Genomic DNA, 21,436 nt, shown 5'->3' on the forward strand with positions numbered 1-21,436 from the left:
TTTTCAATTTTATAATACTTTTTTAACCAGTTCTTATGCTTCTTTAAGAAGTTTCATTAAGCTCTCTAATGACGGTCACGGTGATGGTGCCCAGGATGACAATTATATATTGGACCTGAATTATATTAGGCTAGATTGTCACAGAAAGTTCCAATTCGCCATCAACGCTATAGATTCAAATTCTGAAAACCCCATTGGACTCGCCAAAACCTGATGATTGATATCAATTAGATCTGGCTGGCTAAAGGTAAGATATGAGGCATCTTCACCCTCTGCGGCGCAGGCAGCAAGAGAAACCGCGCCCTGATCTGTGGTTTCGAGGAGGCCTAGCTCTGTGTATCTGTTTGTGGCAGTACCGGCAAGAGCAGGCAATGATAGTTCTTTACCATTGTGTTCTCGCAGACCCCTGGTTTGGGATCGAATGATAGTTGCTCTTCGCAGTAGCCGTTGTAAGGGTCGCCACAACATTCCCCTCTTCCCATTTCTCTGAGTCAAATGCCACTTGTTTTGCACTAAGTCGACCGCCTTCCATGCTTCATCTGCGAATGTATTTGTCGGTCGGAAACATAATTCCGAAAGCAGGAAAGCAACATAAGACCAATGTGCATTAGCATGGAATAACCAACTCCATCGATGGGTGTATATACTGCTTTCCAGTGAGAACGAAATCTGGATCACTTCAAGTGACAAGTGGAACAACTTATCTCTAGACTTCGCAGAGATATTTTGCAGCGTGAGGTGGCTGGCAGACCGGCGAAAATAAATGTGAATCCATAGATTAGCGAGAAGAAGTCGAGAAATCAATACGCAGACTTTCTGAAACGGGATAGACTCATCACAGAAACTAGTGTACTTGTGTTGAATCTGATCGCTGATTTCCTTGCCAATCTGCTCAAGGCTTTCGTGAGTGGCTTGGTCGCTAGAGCTCGATGAAATGGCAGAGGTCACCCGATTGAGGACAATAGCTACCTCGCATCGAATGAGGCAGAAGGTCATCTCAGTGAAGCCTATTTGCGGTTGTACAGGCTCCGTCATTTCTGGGTAGAGACATTCATCATTCACATTAGAAGGAAGCTTGGTACTGTATGTCCCCTCTGAAATTTGCCTATCAGTTCCATGTTCTTCTGACGACCGCATATCCAACAGCAGGATATGCCACCATAATCGTCGGCGCATTTCCGTGTTGAACGACGTCAGTCCGAACTGATCTCCATCACGATGGAGACCAAGATATTGACCGATCCGCACAACCATACTGGTCATAGACCAGACGAATCGGGTATTATCCTCTCGGCGTACTGTCATCAGAAATAATACCACAGCTTGTAGTAAGACCGTGCTTTGCGTGCTCAGCAGGTCTGCCTCCGCAATAGCCTGTTGGACAGCAAACCGGAATTTAGTCAATAAGACATCTCGAGCCACACCGAGCTCACGATGGCATTCATCGGCGGGCAAGCTTACAGCCGCGGCATGATAGATGGCAAACATCAAAGTCTTAACGACTTTATCCGCAGCGCGCCCATGCTGAATAATATCCATGAGAAGCCCTCGTACTGTTGGCCAATGAAGTATTGGTAACAATGGAGCAACATTCTCTTCATAGGTCTTGATAAGGTAACAGGCCTTGTCTGCCGGTGGACAGAATCTACGTAAAGATCTGCAGGGAGAAGTAATGCCGAAAAGAAAACCTTGAAACCGAGAATTCGTGGCCTCGGCGTCTTCTGACTCATCTTCTGATGTTGACGAGTCCAATACATCCTGCATTTCTTCAACCTACAAAGGTCAGTGTGGCAAAAGATTCAGAGACATATGTACCTACATCATTTGCAAGGACATTCCAAATTGTACTGCTCACATACCGGCTTTTCCCTTTTTGCACGGCTAAACGACCAGATTCAGAAAGGGCTTCATGTGTTGACGGAGTAGGAAAGACCCTTTCCGGAGATTCGTGTTCGGCGTGAATCGTGCGACTTGAGACTGTCTGGTCGCGCTTCCCCAGAAGGGGATCCGAGGCACTCATAAAACTCTTTCCAGACAAAGAGCAGATTCCGGACATGTCTTCGATCCTTTCCTCGAGCCTCTCAATGCGAGCCACAATATCAGTGCTCAAGGTTTGGGGGACTCTACGACGCCGCCGTCTGACCTCTTGGAAGACGCATTGTGTTTTATTTCGAAGACACGTTGAGCACGGCTGCATACGATCACAGCGTACTTTTCTCAGTCTGCATTGAAGACAACTGTTTCGAGAGATCTCTCCAGAGGTTGATGGCAGGCGTTCAAGTCCTGAACTTGATGAATAGTTTCTCAAAGATTCCATAAGTAGGGTATGGAAGGTATAGTGTTCCTTCGCTACGACTATCTCGGCGGTGTGGGAGATCGCAATTGAGGGCCGCCCTCGGAAGCTTCAGTGTATGCTGTAAATCTATCAGCGAATATATCACCATGTCTCATCATATCGATATGTAGGGAGAACATTGGCCTGAGAAAGTACGATAACCAGATATGTTGAGACTGAGCAATGCTGATTACTCATCAATTCCACGAACATTAAGTTAGTGCTGCCGACGGCCCGAAACCTCACGGACTACCGAACGCCATAAGCCCCGAAAGCTTAGATTCGTTCAACTCTCCGCATCTTATATTCTTACATGGAATGAAATTCGTCCGCAGACCTATAGAATTTGGATTGACAGCCTACGTGGTGAAACGCGATGATTAATCCCCTATTATGTCTATTTGTCATCGAGCATTATACTCTGAGACAGTGGGCAGTACTCGACTTGAGTCGATTCGTCATGCTTACAAGTGCATGATTTTCACCTCAGCTGGGCGAGTTTCGTGTCTGATAAAAGCCTGATACCTATCTTAGTTCCCAGAAATATTTTTCACAGAGTCTCAAGGTATATGTGTCAATCCTTTGGTGATTAACCGAACCCTGAGAATGTCTGTTGCTATTCCCACTTCCGCTGTCATCGTCGTAGGTGCCAGTGGTAACCTCGGCCCGTTTATTGTCAAAGAGTTGTTGAAGCAGAAAGCCAAATTTTCTCGCATCGCAATTCTTTCCGCACCAGAGAAGAAGGGCAAATTTGAAACCGCTGCCAAAAGCGGGATCGATGTTGTCCTGGGGAGCTACAAAGAAGCAAGGTCTTATCAAGGTGCTCTGAACAATTTCCGGATTGCTCTTCTAAATTATTGATTGTTGATAGGGTTTGATGTCGTAATATCCCTTGCTGGCAATTCAATCATGATCGACCAGCCGCAGATGATCGATGCGGCCATCGAGGCAGGTGTTACTCATTTTTACCCATCGGAATTTGGAGTCGATATAGGTCAGCCGGTTTTTCTCCAGGAGCGTTATTTTCGAGACAAACTTACGACTCGAGAGCATTTGCGAAAAAGGGCAAGAGAGGTTCCTGGATTTGTCTTCACGGAGATAATCATCGGAGCTTTTGCCGAGACATTCGTTTTGTCAGATGTCTTTGGGCTTGACAGGCAAGGTCGAACATTCACCTACTACGGAGACCTTGACGATGTCAAATCTATCTCCTCCATGGAAGAGTGAGCTTATAGCCATTACGGTCTTCTTTTCCTGGAAATTCTGACAAGTTCAATATTTTAGTACTGCAAAGTATACCGTTGAGTCGATTCTTTTGCCTGTCGAGACTGGGATCACAGAGCGAACACTGAAGGTTCCAAATGGGAACTATACGGTCCGCGAACTAGTGAAAATTGTGAGTGAGCTTGATGGTACTCAATATGAGACCCATATATTTCCGGTCAATGAAGCGAGAAAACAGCAAGAATTAGCGCGCCTGGCCGGATCAACGGATCGCGAACTAGCATTTTCCTTGAAGGCGCTGTTTTCAAGTCCATTCGTAGTTGTTCCCAAGCCGTGGCAGAATGACATGTTCGCATTCAAGCCGAAGAATCTAGTGGAAATGATCGAAGAGTGCTTGTAATAGGTGTCAAATTTTCCTATTTCCGTTCTCCATTAAGTGTTAGAATCATTAATCCATCAACAATTTCCTTAACGTACAGAAGTCTGTTTTTGTCTTAAGTACTTAAGAGTCAGGATTTTGCCGTGACAGTTCACATGTTTAAAGACTGATACCTGCTAAAGCAGGAATCTCTCATGTGTTTATATCGACTCTCGTTTCTTTTCCCATGCTTAGTCGCTTCGTTGGATGCTACTACGTTGACGTTGTCTCTTCGTACTTGAGCTATAAGTTTTGCCTGGATAGTAGATGTCGTCTGTCGTCATTAGTCTGTTAGAGTGATGAATAAAGAGTCTAGGACTCGAACTGTTTTAAGGAAAACGTAGGTTACTGCATAGTGGACCTTTGTCGTTTCCCTAAAGAGAGACATATAATACCATAAACTACAGCGAACTGGCAGGKACAGCGGCTTCGGACACTAACAGCAAGAAATCAAAGTGGTGATTCGCATGTCATGTAGACGCGAGAACTGAAAGTGGTATGTTGTCCGCTCACCACTTCAACTGGGACTAGATAGACGGTCTCTATGCTTAGTCGACGTTAAATCGAATGGTGATTGGGGAAACGCTACGAAGAATTCGTTACATTATATCACAATGTGGAGTGAGTCAGGGGAATATCTCGCCCTTCGGAGTTTCGGGTTAGCGTATTCATCATCACCGAAAGTCCTTGTACTATTAACCTGCATATCCTGAAAGCTGAATACCGACCTATCCGTTGATTATAAAGAACGGTATCACGCTTCCTTTCTGGCAAAGCCTTCAATTCCGTACTCCCACCGTCCCTCAACAAAACTTCCGGCTTCTGCCAGCCCAAAGCTGCGGCAGAATTGTCATCAATACTAAATTAACCCTTACCATGGAAAGACCAGAGGAGAATGAATTGGAGGAACTTGTAATTCCTATCTGGCATAGTGAGCTTGAGGGGCTCCGCTCGCACGTAGTGCTCAGATGGAGCATAGTTGGTAAGCACATTGATTTTTTCAACATACGAGCGGTCCCTCGTAAAAGTTTGGTCTTCAAAAGATTGATATGATAGGTTTAGTCTTCCTTCTAGCCGGATTTATCCTCAGTGTTCTATCTCTCTTTTCAGGGGTGTTATCTCGAACAGAAAATAATCTGTGTGCTCTGAAAATATGGATAGTTGATTTTGATAGCTCGATGGCTCCATATGACGATATTGAGCCTATTATTGGCCCTATGATCACCGAAATTATCATGGAGGACTTTCCCTCAGCTTGCCAAAGTCCATCTTTCGTTCGATGCACTCCACACAGCTTTCAAAATGACTCGATGGCAGTCCGACAAGCGGTCTACGAAGAGCGGGTGTACGCAGCAGTGATTATCAATGCTAACGCAACAAGCTCCTTACAAGCCGCTGTAACGTCTGGAAGTACATCTTATGATCCTCTCGGTATTGCACAGATTGTCTATAATTCTGCCCGTGACGAGAATACTTATTATGCCTACATAATCCCGACGCTATCTCAACTGCAAAGAAAAGTCATCACCAAATTCGGGCCACGTTGGATCGAAATGATGCGAAACAGCGGATCTCTCAATGATCCTCGAATACCCACCCAAGCATTAAATCCATCCATTGGCTTTACAGAAATCGATCTGCGACCCTTCAGCCCGGTCGTCGCGACACCATCTGTCAGCATCGGGCTGATATATCTGATAATTATCGCATACTTCGCATTTCCCTTTCTAATGCCCATTCACAATCGTCTGAACAACAAGAGACAAGGCCATCCTGTGAAGCGTTCGCATATGTTACTCTGGCGTCTTATGTCGAATTTTGTTGCCTACTTTATCCTCTCGTTTTTCTATTCCCTTATCCCTCTCGCATTTGGAATCCCATTTTCCAATCCCCGTGGCATCACAACGGACGTGATAATGAATGGAAATGGGTATGGAAAGGGTTCATTCGTGGTTTATTGGATGCTGAACTGGGTGGGCATGACGGCCCTGGGTCTTCCAAGCGAGAATATGGCCATGATAATAGGGGCACCCTGGAGTGCACTGTGGCTTACCTTCTGGGTCATTTCCAATGTATCCACGGGTTTTTATCCTCTGGATCTTGCACCAGGGTTCTATAAATGGGGCTACATTTGGCCCCTTCACCGCAGTAAGTCCATAAAACTATATCATGTTCATGAATGTGTTTACAATAAAGTTGCTGATGTTTTTCGAACATATTAACAGTAGTCGAAGGCTCGCGTACAATACTATTTGGCACACACTCACGTATCGGAATTGATTTTGGTGTGCTCTTTGGCTGGGTTGGCGTCTCAATTTTATTATTCCCCTTTGCAGCTGCAATTGCAGACTGGAAAGCTGTTTCCAAAAAGAAACTCTGATACTGTGGTGGTGGTGAATTCATACCATGGCCCCTTGCCGAAGTTGTCACTCTGAATTGAGACACAAGTGATGATAATATTCTTTGCATTCTATGCAATCTATGTATGTAGGCACATTATATTTATTGTCATAGTAGCTCCTATCGCCTACTAGGCTACCAGTGGTAGCCTGCCCAGCAGTATGTGTATCATTGTTCTGGGGTCCAACTACCGAAGCGATATGCAGGACGCCATTATCTAGTCATTCTGTCTATGTAGAATAGTCCATTACATTCAGACGAATTTAGAGCCTCGTCGCGGCCTGTAGTTGCCTAAGCGCCCGGTATTCTGTCAGCGGCCCTTAATGCGTGTTTACCATATCGCGAGTCTTCCTCCATCTGTACTACATTTTCCACGGCAACTACCTCAGCTGTTCTCTTTTATATCCTGCTACGTAACCAGGAGAAATTCTGCCACCAAAAGTCACAGGATAAAATGAGTCAAATTATATCGACTTTTCATGCCGCATTTGAACTTGGCTGTAAATTTACTACATGATCACCTGTAAGCGTGGATTTAAGCTAATAAAAATTGCTATTTTATCGCTGGTGCTTACCCTGATAACGCACTGATACACTTTTGATATCAGTTTGACTTTACTGAAGTGATCAATTGATAAAAAGTATAAAGAAATGAATTATTCATTTTAATACCTTTTCCCACTCAATTATCATGCGCATTTTCGTTGTCATGGTCCCACCACACGGGATATAGTACCTAGAAGATAAACAGTGCAAGACTGGATAGCAAAAACGTAAAATAATTAAAGAAGAAAGAAAATTACATACAACAGCTGGGATTCGCTGGTGGTCACCCACCCAACTACTAACCAGCCGGCGTGTGGCTTAAGTACGGCTGAGCGGACGGGCCTGTTTTCCACACCCTATGGTCGTATGTGCTAGGATATGAATTGCAACGGGATATATACCACATGAAAATGATATTTTTCACCAGCTGCAGTTGAGAGGCATCGCATAATAGCCCTAAGGTTCTAGATTCTATTTTCAGTCAATTAAATCCCATGAGAGAAGAGCATAGATGGTATATACATAAGACTCAATATACACAGACAATATCAACATTAAATATGTATGATACAAGATCTAGCGTGCCACTTGCAGAGCACGCTTATAGATTAATATCAAAACTCGTACCACAGCCACAATTGCTCGTGGCCCGAGGATTATTGACCTTGAACTGACTTCCAATAAGCTCTGTCGTAAAGTCGACCGTACTTCCAGACAGCAGCTCTAGTGACGGCTGATCCATGACGACTCTAGCTTTGCCGGGTCCCAAGTTTGCTTCTGTTTCAGAAGGTTCGAATATGGTGTCTTCTGCTTCGTCGACTTTGGTTGATGGTTCTAGTGACATTAAGTATTGGAAACCATGACATCCGCCGCTCGTTACGGTGACTCGTAGGTGTTGGCTTTCTTCTGATGAAGCAGTTATTTCACTTAGACGCTGTCTTGGAGTTAGTAGAAGATCGGCTGTGATGGCCAAGTAGTTGCGATCAAATATAGAGAGAAGAGAAGAGAGCAAAAAATCACATATGTAAAAGCACGTGACGACACTCCTCTCGTAGGGTGGGTGAGCACCGCCATATTTACGCCGTTCTATGTGTAACTTCAACTATTTTTTTTGCTTTTTTCATGGGCGAAGATCAACATACAACAGCGTGCATTCGCCGGTGCTCACCCACGCTAGCCCCCATACAGCGAAGTGCATACGACATGACCAAAACCAGAACCAAATCGTAAAAAAAGAGGCGGAAGACACCACATACCTTTGCGGCCCGAGGCGATATCTCTATAACCATCGGGTTCCCATCATCATCGTTTCTCGGGTTTAGAGTCGCAATCGCCGGCACTCGAGCTGCTCTGGTTGTGGAGAATGCCGCGGAGGTCTGAAGGAAGGGTCGAGGACTGCGGAGACATCGCTTCGCGACGAGTGTGTTTGCTGGTGATATCGAAGGTATCGTCCGTTTTTGTCTAATAGCTGATGAATAACTGGCGGACTGGGTGCGAGAGATGTTCGACAAGGGGCAAACAGGCCGTCGGCAGGTTTGTCGGACAGACTCGGCAACGGAAGGAGTTCGATGCTGTATGGCTCGACATGTGAGGTGTGAAAGTCTTTGATGAGACATTTTGAAAATCGACGACTTAATCAAGTCAGCTTGTCTCAGCTTACCGCATATAGTATGTATGGGGGTGAAGTTCTGGCTAGAAGAAGTCGGAATGTTTTGATGTCGAATAATCAGTTGATTATCTTATCGATTGCCTCACCGCCTCTGGCAGAATACGCATGCTTACAAATTCAAGCATTGTGATTGACTGACCGAATATCCTGTACATAGGCTATTAGCTTTGATGGCATGAACAATGCTTTCGGCAGAATGTGACGTATATGAAAATGGAGATATTGCAAGTCCCTTTTTCTCATGTTGGGCTGTGAGCTCTTTTCTCGTAGCCATCAATGACGGACATCGAGGCGGCGACTAGCGGCAGTATATTATACAGGCTCACGGTGCCCCTCGATGAAACAAAAGTTTCCCACGTCATGCTTTGCTTTTGAAATAGAAGGATATTGTTGCTTGCTATTTTCTGTTACTTCTAATGAAAATCTCAATTAATTATATTTTACCTTGACGAATGCAATGGGTTCCAGGCTTCACTTCCAGAGAATCAAAGAGCGCCCTCCGCTCCCCCACCATGACGATATAAGAGCTTATAAGCGGGAATATGCAGAAGCTTTGGACGAACGGGATCCTCTCAGGTCATATCGTGATCAATTCATTATTCCGTCCAAGAAGGATTTACTCAGGAAGAGGCTAGCGGACACCGAAGGTCTGTATCCGATTTCGAGCCACTTTGAAAGCCTATCGTCGCAATGCTGACATGTTGCGGTCAATAGGAGACGATGAATCAGATCCACGCTGTACATATCTCTGCGGAAACTCCCTAGGTCTTCAGCCAAAGAATCTCCGCAAATACCTCGATCAATACCTCAGATCATGGGCCATAAAGGGAGTCACAGGTCACTTCGTTTCTCATGAGGATGCTTTACTTCCCCCTTACTTGCATGTGGATGATGCAGGCTCAAAGCTTCTGGCTCCCATTGTGGGCGCTTCGCCCAGCGAGGTTGCTGTTATGGGAACGTTGACGGGGAATATACACATATTGATGAGCAGTTTTTATCGACCGACGGCGGAACGACATAAGATTATCCTTGAAGGAAAGGCGTTTCCCAGTGATCATGTATTGCTCCCACCCTCAAAGCAATTAAAGCAAACTTGAAAGAAGAACATGCTAATGTGACATATAGTACGCCGTTGAATCCCAAATTCGACTCCACAACTTCGACCCCGCAACCTCCATGGTCCTCATTGAGCCCGAAGACGCCGAGAAACCCATTCTCAGTACCGAGCAAATTCTAAGAGTCATCGACGAAAATGCCTCTGACACAGCCCTGATATTCCTCCCAGGCATCCAATTCTACACGGGCCAGTACTTTGATATTAAGACCATCACTGCCCATGCACATTCAAAGGGGATACCAATCGGCTGGGACTGTGCGCATGCCGTTGGAAACGTTGAGCTGCAATTGCATGATTGGGATGTCGATTTTGCCGTTTGGTGTCATTACAAGTATGTAAATAGCGGGCCGGGGGCTATGGCGGGATTGTTCGTGCATGAGAAACACGGGATAGTTAAGCTCGGCGAAGAGACTGGTGAGAGTCCATCGTATCATCCTCGATTGGCTGGGTGGTGGGGACATGATAAGGAGACTCGTTTCCAGATGAACAACAGTACGTATAAGACTTATACGACCACGATGAAAGAAAAACGTGATCTATTTATACTTACTTCCGACAGAATTCGTCCCCCAAGAAGGTGCAGCAGGCTACCAAATCTCCAATCCCTCAGTCCTCGATCTCAGCGCCGTAGCCTCATCCCTCGAAATCTTCAATCAAGCAACCATGCCCGCCCTCCGCCAGAAATCCTTAGAACTGACAGGCTACCTCGAGCACCTCCTCCTCAAATATCCGCTTGACGACCCATCAACCTCGAACGACAAGGACCAGAGACCATTCACAATAATCACCCCCTCAGACCCATCCTCGCGCGGCGCTCAACTCAGCATTCTTCTTCAACCCGGGCTGCTGGACAAAGTACTCGAAATCCTCGAGGAAGAAGGCGTGGTGATTGATGAACGGAAACCGAACGTTGTGCGTGTTGCGCCGGCGCCGTTATATAACACTTTTACGGATGTATGGGAGTTTCATCGGGTGTTTGTATTGGCGTGTAAAGAGGCTGTTAAGGCTAGGGATGGAAAGTAGGAAGCAAAAACAGGGGTCATTGATAATCATGCATCAATCGACGTTATATACCATACACTACGTACTTATCTACTCACTCACTCGTTCGTTTTCATCGTACTAGTAGTTAGTATCAGGCTTAATTTACAGCAAAAGCAACTCCCCCGTAGCAGCACCACCCGCCCCCTGCGGCTGATAAATCTGTTGCTGATTTTGATTCACCACGTACTGCGTCATCTGGCCTGTTCCGCCTAACCCGCCTAGCCCGTTATCATCTCGTCCGCCCAGGTCGAGATTCGCCATTTGCTGAGACGCGACGTTACTGAAGTAAGCGTCTGCAGCATGGACGGCGGCAGAGAGGTCGCCTGCGTTCCCGTTCGATTGTGCAGGGGCAGGAGCAGTTGAGGTTGGTGGGATGACGGCTGTTAATCCGGCTGATGTAGCGTCGTATGGGAATGAGCCTCCTTTTTGCAATTCGGCCATACCCGGTCGTTTGACGAGTGCAGGGCTATCGCCGAGCCGTTTTGGTCGTGCCGAACGGAACACTTGTTGGACAGGTTTGAGGTAGACGGTTGCTAATGTGCCCACATTCAGACAGAGCTCTTCCAGTGTGTTGGGTTCTAGTTTCTCGCTTTCGGCTGTGATAGGGGGCTTCTCGCCCATTACTACCTCCTTAGCTGCAGCTGGATCCGTTGATAGAAGACGCCAGTACATGTATCCTCGGTCACGGAGGTCGGGGTCGTCAGTGTCCTCGGTGCACCATTTCAGGACTTCGGGGACTAGTTGTTGACCTTTTGTGGGCCGTTGGATGAACAGTTTCACGGTCGCTGTGAGCAACGCGAGCTGTACTTCGATAGGCTCGTCGTGGAACGTTGCTAAGTAGTCCTGAAGTAAACCATCCGAATTTTCGATGCGGTCCGCATACTGCCCAATGATCCAGATGATTGCTGCTTTGGCCTCAGGCTCATCGAGTTCGTCAATATTTTGAATGACTGCTCCAATGATACCTTCGTATTGGTTGGGGTATTTGCGGAATATGTTGCGAATCACGACTGTAGCTTCTTGGACGATGTAAGGGACCTTGGCATGTACGAGTTCCAATAAAGTGTCGATACATTGTCGTGCGGCAGACTCAATCTTGATAGCCAGTTTACCGATGGCTCGGACAGCCTTCCGCACAAAATGCACATCAATTTCTGACGCATATCTATGACAGTCAGCGAAACCCAACGGTAAATGAGGAAATAGACGTACTCTCGCAATTCAGCCAAGACGACACCAATATTCTCCTTTGATGCAAGCATAAAAATCAACTCCAACTTCGTGACTTTGACATAAATTGGGTCATTATATTTGCAGAAAAAGACACGGATATCATTTCGAAGAACCTCGGGGCGTTTCTGCAGAATCAATATGGCGTTTCGTAAAGCAAGGTATTGCACTTCAGGAGGTTTTGACAACAGCGTGACTAGCGGCGGTGACAGCTTTTTTGACAGAGCAGTGACTTGTTTCTCGTCACTGATATAGTTCATGAGATAGAGAATGACCCGGATCGAAGTCAGAACAACTGCAGAGTTGGAGTGTGATAGACGAGGTGAGATACGTTCGGCTAAGAGTAGAGCTTCGCCAGAATCTTTAGGCACATAGGCCATGAGAGACTCTAATATGTATGTTTGACCCCATCTGAACAACAATTAGCGCCACTCGTAGAAAGGAGAAGAGAGACATACTCTGAACAGTCTGCTAGAACAGACACCACTTTCGACGCACTGGCATAATCTATCGTCAATGAGATAGACTCACTGCGCTCCCAGATATCCACCAAAGCGGCTAATACACTAGACACAACGGTAGGGTTCTCGTCTTTCAACATTTTATTCAGCCGGTCAATCAAGTCCGAGCTTTCAACCATTTTCTTGTGATGATCGTACAGCTTGGCGACACAGAAAGCGGCAGTTTTCCGGACGTAGGGGTCAATATCGACCATCAAGTGTTTCACAGGTTGTACAGTCGCCTCCACGAATTCTCGAACGTGAATATATGATATCGTCCTAAGAGCAAGAGCGCGAACTAGCGGGTTGTGGTCGTCCATATCCTGATCAAATGTTAATACTTCAAATGTATACCCAAGTTCCTATCCAGCACGTACATCAACCAAAATTGGCAACGCTTTGAGCGCAATTTCCGGCTTCACCCTCGCATAATTGACCAAGTATAGAAAGCACCTGTCCACGCCTGTCAGCTCAATTGTCCCTAAGCAAGCGCATTCCTATACGCACATCTTCTTGATCTCCAAACTCGGAATCGTCATGCAGGCAATGACATCCGGGAACAAGCCAACCATATCATTATTGCTCATGGTCATGTTTGCGACAATCTTTTTCAGGGCGATTTTCTTTGCCGAGTGGTTCTTGTCCTTCTTTCCTCCGCTGTTGAGTTCCTGGCGCAACTCGGCGACTTTGCCCTGTGGTGAACGGTTATAGAGTGAGCTTTGGTATGGATGATAGGGGAGGACGCTGATGAACATGGTGACGTTTGCAGTATGACTAGCATATTACATTGAATTGGGATATGTGTTAGGAGAAATGATACAAGGTGCGACTGCACATAACCAAGGTCGAGAACAGATGTGCAGATAAAAATGAATCGACACAAACATCGTAATGAGGAATGACTCGCGTGTAACGTACCCTTGCGAAGAGCTTCGCATCTCCTCCGCCTGAACTCATGGTGTATTAAAGTAATATTATGAGGGGCTATAAAGCCAATATCTCGGTCCGCTCGAAAAGGAAAAGGCAGAGAATCAGACGTCTTTCCTTTGATTGGATTGGTACGAGGGATGGGAAACGCCTTAATCGGTGTCAGTGCTGTGCGATAAGACGATCACATGGATCGATGGGCGCTGAGTAGAGTGAGGGGTTGTCGATGTGTCTTGTGTGTATTGCGCGTCGGGCGTTCGGTCGGGCTAGTAGGAGTGAGACTGTCACTGGCGCGCAGTAGTCTCCATGGATATATGGCGATTTGTAGGTAGACTCGTAGGCGAAGATATAGGGTGTGTATAATCGAATCGTCGAGGAGGCGATGGCTCGGGGTGTGGTTAACTGTCGCTGTGCACTCGTCTGTGGTTAGAACAACAGCCTTGCATGTCGGTTGCGGTGTCTAACGTGATTATGAGCTTGATATACTCAGAGTCGTCAATCTAACGCCATTCGACATAAGATGAAGCAGACAAAATAATATCGAAGAACGACCGAGACAGTCGGAGCTCAGAAAGGAGAAGGTGCGCTCAGCCAATCAAGTACATCCCAGACGCTTTGTGGATATCTCCGCTGGATCCGCTGTCCTAACGACATCTCTCTGACCAACACTGAACTATCTCGTCTACTACTCTCTGCGTCTTGAGCGTCGCATAAACGAAGATGTCTTTGACGTCTACTATACCACCGCCCAAATGGGTCGTTGAAATGAATACTCCTCTCGCTAAACGCGCCGGCAAGACCAGCTTTCGCAACCCACCCGGCTTCACCACCAAGGCGACAGGCAAGCAGGTACTACCACCCCTCGCGCTACCAATATCTCAACTCATACTTACAATGTTCATAGCAAGAAACAAAGTCAGCCGTCGACCGCAAACCCATTGAAACCGATACCCTCAAACTCAAAAAGGCCTGGGAAGTCGCCCTCGCCCCTAGCAAACAAATCCCCATGAACGCAATCATGATGTACATGTCCGGAAATAGTCTACAAATCTTCAGCATCATGATGGTATTCATGCTCTTCAAGGGTCCCATCCAGGGACTGATTGCCACAAACGCGCAGTTCGTGAAGTTCGAGACGGAGAGTAACAGGGCGAAAATCTGGGGTTGCAAGGCGGTTTATGTGTTGATGCAGTTTGCGTTGTTGGGGATGGGAATTTGGAAGGTTAATGCTATGGGGCTGTTGCCGTATGTTTCTACCCCTCCCTTTCTTTTAGTCTTTGTGTCTATGGATGGTCTCACTAACTTATATAGTACTACGAGGTCGGATTGGTTGGCGTGGGAGTCGGAGAGAATATCTCTGGAGCGTGCTTACTTTGCATTTGGTTAGACGAGATGTTCGAGATGCACAGGTTACTAGACCTAACAACATGCATGGATTGTTGTGGTATGATGCTGAATGCTCTATGTACATTGAACAATGTAAACTATATAATATCAAGGTATCTCTGATCCGAAATATGCATAACATAACGCTCAACCGAAAAAGCAAAAGCTCTCTATATGTATCATCATCGCCGTCATCGTTAATCTGCCATCTCACGCAGTCGCCTCTCCTCCCTCCATTTCGGCCCGTAATTAATCAAAATAAACAACAGCGGCGTCGTAGCCAGCATCACCAATGCAATGAACGTGTAACACCACCCGGTCCCCATGGCAGTCAACATCGGCTCAATGACAGCCGTGGCACCAGCCCCAAGCAGACAACGTGTGATATTACTCCCCGCCGTTGCCGTGGCAGCTTTATTCGGATATAAATCAATCAGCAACGTGCCAACCGTGTTGAACGAGCCCGTCAGACAAAACCCCATGAAAAATGTAATGATCGTCGGGGCAGCGAGATGAACACCGTAATCCAACACCCATCCAAACACAATGATCAGCGCTATAGCGCCAAGAATCAACGGAAACGCAATCTGTAATCGCGCCTTCTCGATTGGGAAGTTTTTTAGATCTGTGTGCCTATTCCGCTGCACGGGAAGACCCAGTTCAGTCGCAATACGGCGATAGTTCACATCTAGAAACTTCCCATTCGCGAACGCAGCTAGTGCAGAGCCCGCTCCGAAGGGTAGGTAGCACAACCCGATCTCCAAATCGTTGAGGCCATAGATATCCGAGTACAGCGACGTAATGGCCACAGCCACATCGTAAAATCCCGCAAAGAAGATCGAGTTCGTGATCAATAACACAGCTGTATCCTTTTGCAAGACTATCGCGAGCGTCGGCAGCGGATTGGGGAATGATAATTTGCGTGGAGCAGCGGGCAGAGTACTCTCCGCAGCGAGTCGATCTTCTTCTGAAACCTCTTTGCGGGATTTCAGGTAACTGATCAGGGACATATTCCATTTCGGCGGTGGGATTGAGCCATTGCCCACGATCTTGCGGCCTGTCTCGGGGTAGAATACAATAAACTGCASGAGCCATACGGCAGCAATAATAAACAGAAACCAGAATATGGCTCTCCAGCCAAGATACTGCGATAAAAGACCGCCGATGACGGGGCCTAGGGCAGGACCAAGGAGGGATCCAGCCGTCACAAACCCCATGTAACTCCCTCGCTCAGCTACGGAGGCAACATCTGCAATGACGCCAGCAGACAAAGCGATTGTCGTACTGCTCCCCGCGCTCTGCATGCATCGCAAGACGAAGAGAGCGGCATAACTGTTTTGTAAAGCAAGACCAACATTAGCGCCGAGGTAGATGACGAAGCAGATGAAATATGCCGGTCGTCGGCCGGCGTTGTCTGCGAAATCACCTATGAAGACGGGTGCGATTCCTTGGAAGATCTACTCCATAAGCAATTGTTTCGGAGCCTGTAGTCCAGGACAAATGGGGATAGTGTACGTACCATATAGCTGGTCATAGTCAAATTGATCAATGAAATTGAAACATTCAGATCCTTCGCCAACGTATTCATAGCCGGGAAATATATCTGAGATGATATCGGCGAGAAGAATCCAGCGCATGAGGCGGCAATGACGATATATCGTTTCATGCCAGGCGAAAAGACTGAATATTCAACTGTGGAAGAGGCGCGAGTCCCGCTGCGCTCGAGGTCGACCGCTTCCGTGCCCAAGGTTGTCACAGCATTTTGCTGTGTTCCTACTTCTTTTGACGCTGTAGTTGACTCGAACGTAGGCTCAGGGAGACTGTCACTGTCGCTATTGCTGCTGTCATGGCTGCTCTCGTGACGAAGACCATGATCTTGGTCAATAGGCGGCACTACCTGATTCGTACTATCCGTCGCAGGTACCACATAGGTTTTCTCCAGATACTCGTCTTCACCTGCCATCGAATCTACCTTTCTTCTGAGCGTGCATCGTGAACAACAGAAAAGAAAAACGCAACTATTCCTGATATCATCGCCATCTTATACGAATGGAGCTTCCCCCCTCTTTAGTGCTCCATGAACGAATCAACGACAATTTCCCTTTGACGTAGCTCCACTTAGATAGCCAGAAACAAAAACTTCAAGAAAACCTCTAGACCATACTCCGTAGAGTCTCAAATCTAGAGTCGGTACGGACAGTAAGAATTGAAAAGAAGCAACACAATTGGCCGTATAGCAGAATGTATCCCGTTCGCGGCCAACCACAGATGGCTCAGCGGGGCCGCCGAAGTGCCGTCTTTGCCGATTTGAAGGCTTAGGGTTTCCGGTGCCGGCTATCGTCGCTGACAGACCGCCTTTAGAGTCTAGAGATAACTGCGTGCTAAGTTTTAACTGACTAGTCACCACTCACTTCGCAGTACTGTGACTAAAGCAAGATTCCGGCCGGAGGCAAGCCACGTGAGATTGATGCCTATCACTATGATTCGGAACGTTTCCGGCCGGCTATTTGGTATTTGCCAGCCGTTGGAGAAGCAATGATCGAATGGGAAATAATCAGTGCATGTGTATGTGCATTAGGTACAGATCAGCATACAAAAGACTTGATACTCATGTAATTGGAACGAAGCGATGATGGGCATGCATATTATCATCAACATTGAACAATAGAAAAGATAGAATAGAATGAAATCACTGTATGTTGACAGGAACGCGGTACGATGACGACAACACACGTAGAAACAATGTCCTAACGACAGTGTACACACAGCTTGACGACTGCGGTTGCTTACTTACACAGATATAAACATAAACTCTGGCCCAGTTCGACTAGGAGACTATTTATCTTCATCCCATCCAATCCAGCTTCGAGGCATGACACGCCAGACCTTGACTTCTCCGCTCTTGAGATCGCCCAGCTTGAAACTCTCCGGCTTGACCTTTTTGCTTTCACGACCCTGCTCCCATGCGTGAATCTTCTTCTTCGTCCCATCCCAATCAACGATGACTCCGACGTGGTCTGGCTTGCCAACTTCGGCGCTGTACTTTTGATGAAGCCCACCCTTATGACCTTGGAATTTGGCATTGCGGAAGCTGATGATATCGCCAGCTCGGATTTCATCGTTTTGCTGTACAGATGCATTGGCTAAATTGGCGTAAACCAAAGCACCGTAGGCCCGGGTACCCACTGGTAAAAGCACATCCTTAAGTGGTGAAAGTAAGTGCTGGATGAGACCGTAAGATGTTCCATCGCCCACGGTCGTATTTTGTACCGAATTGGCAGCAGCAGATATCCGGCTTCCGAATCTTTCGTGTGCAGTCTCTAGCTGGTCTTGTCGAAGTTTGCTAGGAGGCGCTTCGTGTCGTTGCTCAAAAGTTACATCACTCGGGTTCTTTGCATCGAAGCGAACTTTGATCACGGTTTGCGAATAGTCCGCAAACAAAACATAGACGTCTTTGCTGACCGTAGTTTTACCGCCGCGTTTGCTTGAAGTTGATTCCTCAATCTCGAACAACAAGTCTTTGCGATTCTGGAACACAGGAGGAGGAATTTTTGGCTGAGTCCACCAGAAAGTGCTCTCCGCAAGGTCTACATCGGTTGCGATGAAACCCATATCCACGGACGGGCGTGGAATGTCCATAGATCGGCGAGCGTTGGCCATGGCCCTAGATATATCAAGACTCTGCCGGGATCGAGGAGCCTCGGTAGGTGGAGGAGGAACAGATTTCTCATGTGGTGGAGCTGGTGGAGCAACAGTCCTTTCAGGAGGAGGCGGAGGAGGAGCCTGTGGCAAAGAAACAGGGCTATCATCTTGATCATCGTACTCTTCTCGTGGTGGAGGAGGATTTGAAGGTAGAGGAGGGGGAGGTACGCTTGGACGACCAGAGTCGTATCGGTATGGATCATATTCATCATCGTCTTCCTCTTCCTCAGTAGTCAGATCTCTTGCAGGAGGTGGTGGAGGAGGTGGCGCAGATCGTGGAATGTCCATCGATGCTCTTTTATTAGGCGGCTGACTAGGCGGTAGGGGAGGAGGTACAGCACGAGGAGCTGTGGGTGGAAGCGGAGGTGGAAATCGAGGAGACTGAGGTGACAGTTCATCACCTCCGTCTTCGATACTGGATTCTCGACCGTGCGATTTGAGCGCGTCCTTGTGTTTTGCGGTGGGAGCTATATCAGTGTCATAATCAGCTTCGTACTCGGTCGTTTCGTCTTGTATGTCATGATCCCTAGCGATTGGTGATTGGATAATGCTGTGTCTAGAATCCGATGTGGTTTGTCGAGTTAGCACCCCGGGAGGAGGAGGTGGTGGTGGAGGTCGAGCCTGCGGTGGAGAGGAGGGAGTCTGAGGAGGATTGTTTGGGATCGGTGGAGGCCCGCGACTGAATCGCTTTTCCGACATGGTTGCAGACCTAACAGAATCATATGTTGAAGAACGGCGAGGAGGTGGTGGTGGACTGGCAGGCGCTGCTTGCGTCAATGTTGAATCCAGTGACATTTTGTTAGTATGGATTGAAAGCTCATCATCTGATTCGGAGCCAGGACTCGGAGACGTAAGAGGTCTTGGTGGCAGAGCCGCAGGTCGCGATTCCGATGCCACAGGGGGTGGTGCAGGTTGCGATACAGGAACGGGTGGCGGAGGTGGCCTGCTCTCTGCAGAAGGCAGAGGAGGGACGGAACGTTCATGCGGTGGAGGGGGTGGAGGAGCCCTGTCCACTGACTTGCGCGGTGCGGGCTCATGTTCTTCAACAACATCCTCGACATCTGGTAGCTCTTCTGCGGAACGCTGTTGAGTAATTGGCACATCCTCATGTTCTTCTTCCTTTTCAACTTCCTTAGGCGAGGACACGGAGGGTCTTTGAACATTCATACCAGGCAGTGCCATGATTGGCACGGGAGGAGCGTGTAATGGAGACCTGGGGGGTTCCAATTCTTCTGCTTGTCTTCCAGCATCTTCAGGAGCCTTGGCTTTTCTTGGAGGCATTCCCATGCCCAAGCCACCACCACCACCACCACCGAACATACCCATCATGCCCATGCCACCACTCATTTTAGCCATACGCTCCCTGAGTTCCATTCTCCTTCTGACTTCAGGGTCAACTTCCTCCTCCTCCTCTTCCTCGTCGTCCTCTGCTGCTGCCTCGTCATCACTATCAGCCGCTGGCTCTTCCTGTACAACATGCCTTTGCGCCCGAGGCCTTTCATCAATGTCTTCCCTACTTGTCGATGTTTCTTCCGCATCTTCAGTGTCTGCAGCGCCTGAGTAATCTGCATCATTCGTATCACTCGTAAGCTCCCGAGAAGGGAGAGGAGGAGAAGCAAGCTGCACTGGCTTAGAATCCTCACCACCTTCGCCTTCAAAAGACTGACGTTCACCGCGAGGAGTTTCAGGATTTTCTGTATGCTCCAGCTCTGTACTTTCAGCGGCAGCGGGCACTGGGGGAGCTTCCTGAGTGTCAGTTCGCTTCTTGGGAGGTCGTTTTGCCTTTTCTTTCTTCTGTGCAGCCTCGGCCAAACGGTTCGCTTGTTCCAACTGCTGTTTCTGCAACAAAGCAATTCTCTCCTTCAGACTCGTCGGTTTCGGTTGATCCTCGTCCTGAGCTGGCTCAGCGGGTGGGGACGGCAGTGAATTTTCAGATACAGGAGGTTCTCTATTGGCGATTTCCGGGTCTTCTTCACGACGATACGCCTTTGGTGGTGGTTGTTCTCTTGGTAAGGGGACGTATGCATTCTTGCTTGGTGGAGGTGCGACGAATGGCTTCTTTATGAAAGTATTAGAACTTGGACCACCCGGTTTGAAAGGAGCAATTGGAGGCGCAGCAGGTTTGTTGAATGCGGCAATACGGTCTCTGAATGCATTTGAGCTCGGCTTGTTGGAGACGACTGGAGGGGGAGCTTTGGCCGCAGGAGCAGTACTCGGCTCAGGCTGTGGCTGCTTTGGTGGCTGCGAAACCACAGGAACAATCGGCTCAGCAACAGGAGCTGGAGGGGAAGATGGGAGTGGTATAGCTTTTTCTTGAGGCAATTCAACAGCTGGCTCTGGCTCTGGTTCATCCTCTTGCACGGGCTCTTCCGTCTCGACCGCAGGTGCTGGCGGGGGKACCGGATCTGCCTCTTTCTTCGCTTTTACCGGACGACTTGGCCTCGGCGGAGCTGTAGGCTCAAATCTCTCGACAAAATTGCGAGGGAAAATTCCCTCTTGTTTCCCAGCATTATCATTGTATTCCCCATAAAACCAGTCCGCATCCTCCACTGCGGTCACGGTAATCACCTGGCCGATTGAGAAATGAAGGTCATCTTCATGCTCTGATGTATAATCAAAAAGAGCCTTGACCGTGAACGGCGGGTCGGACATCTGGCTGGTAATGCTCCGGGAGTGCGTGATTGTGTGGTGGGAAGTGTTGTGTGTTTGTTCGTAGGCAGCGGGATTAGCGCAATGAGGGGAAAGTGACAACACACTTCAAGGGAGCGAGGCTGAAGTGTCAACCCGGCTAATGCAGTAGTCAGAATCGAATACTTCTCAAATAGACATCTGTTTATGTGGACAATCTGTACATGACGATAACTATGTTGTGGTCTTGGGGTTACTGTAAGAATTGCTGTGCAAGGGCGCCAAGTCAACAACAATAACCACGGGTTGA

General features: G+C 47.7%; 7 protein-coding genes across 7 annotated transcripts; 3 read left to right on the top strand and 4 right to left on the bottom strand.

Annotated features, from left to right (window-relative positions):
- Positions 1–138: 138 nt before the first annotated feature.
- Positions 139–2,056, bottom strand: BHQ10_006218 (uncharacterized protein; the record flags this gene model as incomplete). The annotated part of the gene is made up of 2 exons (XM_040878780.1): positions 139–1,773; positions 1,820–2,056. The coding sequence occupies 2 exons, from the start codon at positions 2,054–2,056 to the stop codon at positions 139–141; spliced, it is 1,872 nt and encodes a 623-aa protein (XP_040734722.1).
- An 885-nt stretch (positions 2,057–2,941) lies between these two features.
- BHQ10_006219 (uncharacterized protein) lies at positions 2,942–3,959 on the top strand (the record flags this gene model as incomplete). The annotated part of the gene is made up of 3 exons (XM_040878781.1): positions 2,942–3,155; positions 3,207–3,558; positions 3,620–3,959. 3 exons carry the CDS (start codon positions 2,942–2,944, stop codon positions 3,957–3,959), a joined length of 906 nt encoding a protein of 301 aa, XP_040734723.1.
- A 5,090-nt stretch (positions 3,960–9,049) lies between these two features.
- On the top strand, positions 9,050–10,732 carry BHQ10_006220 (uncharacterized protein; the record flags this gene model as incomplete). The annotated part of the gene is made up of 4 exons (XM_040878783.1): positions 9,050–9,239; positions 9,307–9,650; positions 9,718–10,201; positions 10,269–10,732. 4 exons carry the CDS (start codon positions 9,050–9,052, stop codon positions 10,730–10,732), a joined length of 1,482 nt encoding a protein of 493 aa, XP_040734724.1.
- Positions 10,733–10,855: 123 nt separating this feature from the next.
- BHQ10_006221 (uncharacterized protein) lies at positions 10,856–13,238 on the bottom strand (the record flags this gene model as incomplete). Its single annotated transcript, XM_040878784.1, has 5 exons — positions 10,856–11,918; positions 11,966–12,394; positions 12,442–12,806; positions 12,861–12,936; positions 12,991–13,238. 5 exons carry the CDS (start codon positions 13,236–13,238, stop codon positions 10,856–10,858), a joined length of 2,181 nt encoding a protein of 726 aa, XP_040734725.1.
- Positions 13,239–14,130: 892 nt separating this feature from the next.
- On the top strand, positions 14,131–14,797 carry BHQ10_006222 (uncharacterized protein; the record flags this gene model as incomplete). Its single annotated transcript, XM_040878785.1, has 3 exons — positions 14,131–14,259; positions 14,315–14,655; positions 14,722–14,797. The coding sequence occupies 3 exons, from the start codon at positions 14,131–14,133 to the stop codon at positions 14,795–14,797; spliced, it is 546 nt and encodes a 181-aa protein (XP_040734726.1).
- Positions 14,798–14,993: 196 nt separating this feature from the next.
- Positions 14,994–16,759, bottom strand: BHQ10_006223 (uncharacterized protein; the record flags this gene model as incomplete). Its single annotated transcript, XM_040878786.1, has 2 exons — positions 14,994–16,253; positions 16,316–16,759. 2 exons carry the CDS (start codon positions 16,757–16,759, stop codon positions 14,994–14,996), a joined length of 1,704 nt encoding a protein of 567 aa, XP_040734727.1.
- Positions 16,760–17,631: 872 nt separating this feature from the next.
- Positions 17,632–21,150, bottom strand: BHQ10_006224 (uncharacterized protein; the record flags this gene model as incomplete). The annotated part of the gene is made up of 1 exon (XM_040878787.1): positions 17,632–21,150. One exon carries the CDS (start codon positions 21,148–21,150, stop codon positions 17,632–17,634), a length of 3,519 nt encoding a protein of 1,172 aa, XP_040734728.1.
- Positions 21,151–21,436: the final 286 nt, after the last annotated feature.

Source organism: Talaromyces amestolkiae (genome assembly GCF_001896365.1).
Source record: "Talaromyces amestolkiae strain CIB chromosome Unknown scaffold11.1, whole genome shotgun sequence".
NCBI classification, from domain to species: Eukaryota; Fungi; Ascomycota; class Eurotiomycetes; order Eurotiales; family Trichocomaceae; genus Talaromyces; species Talaromyces amestolkiae.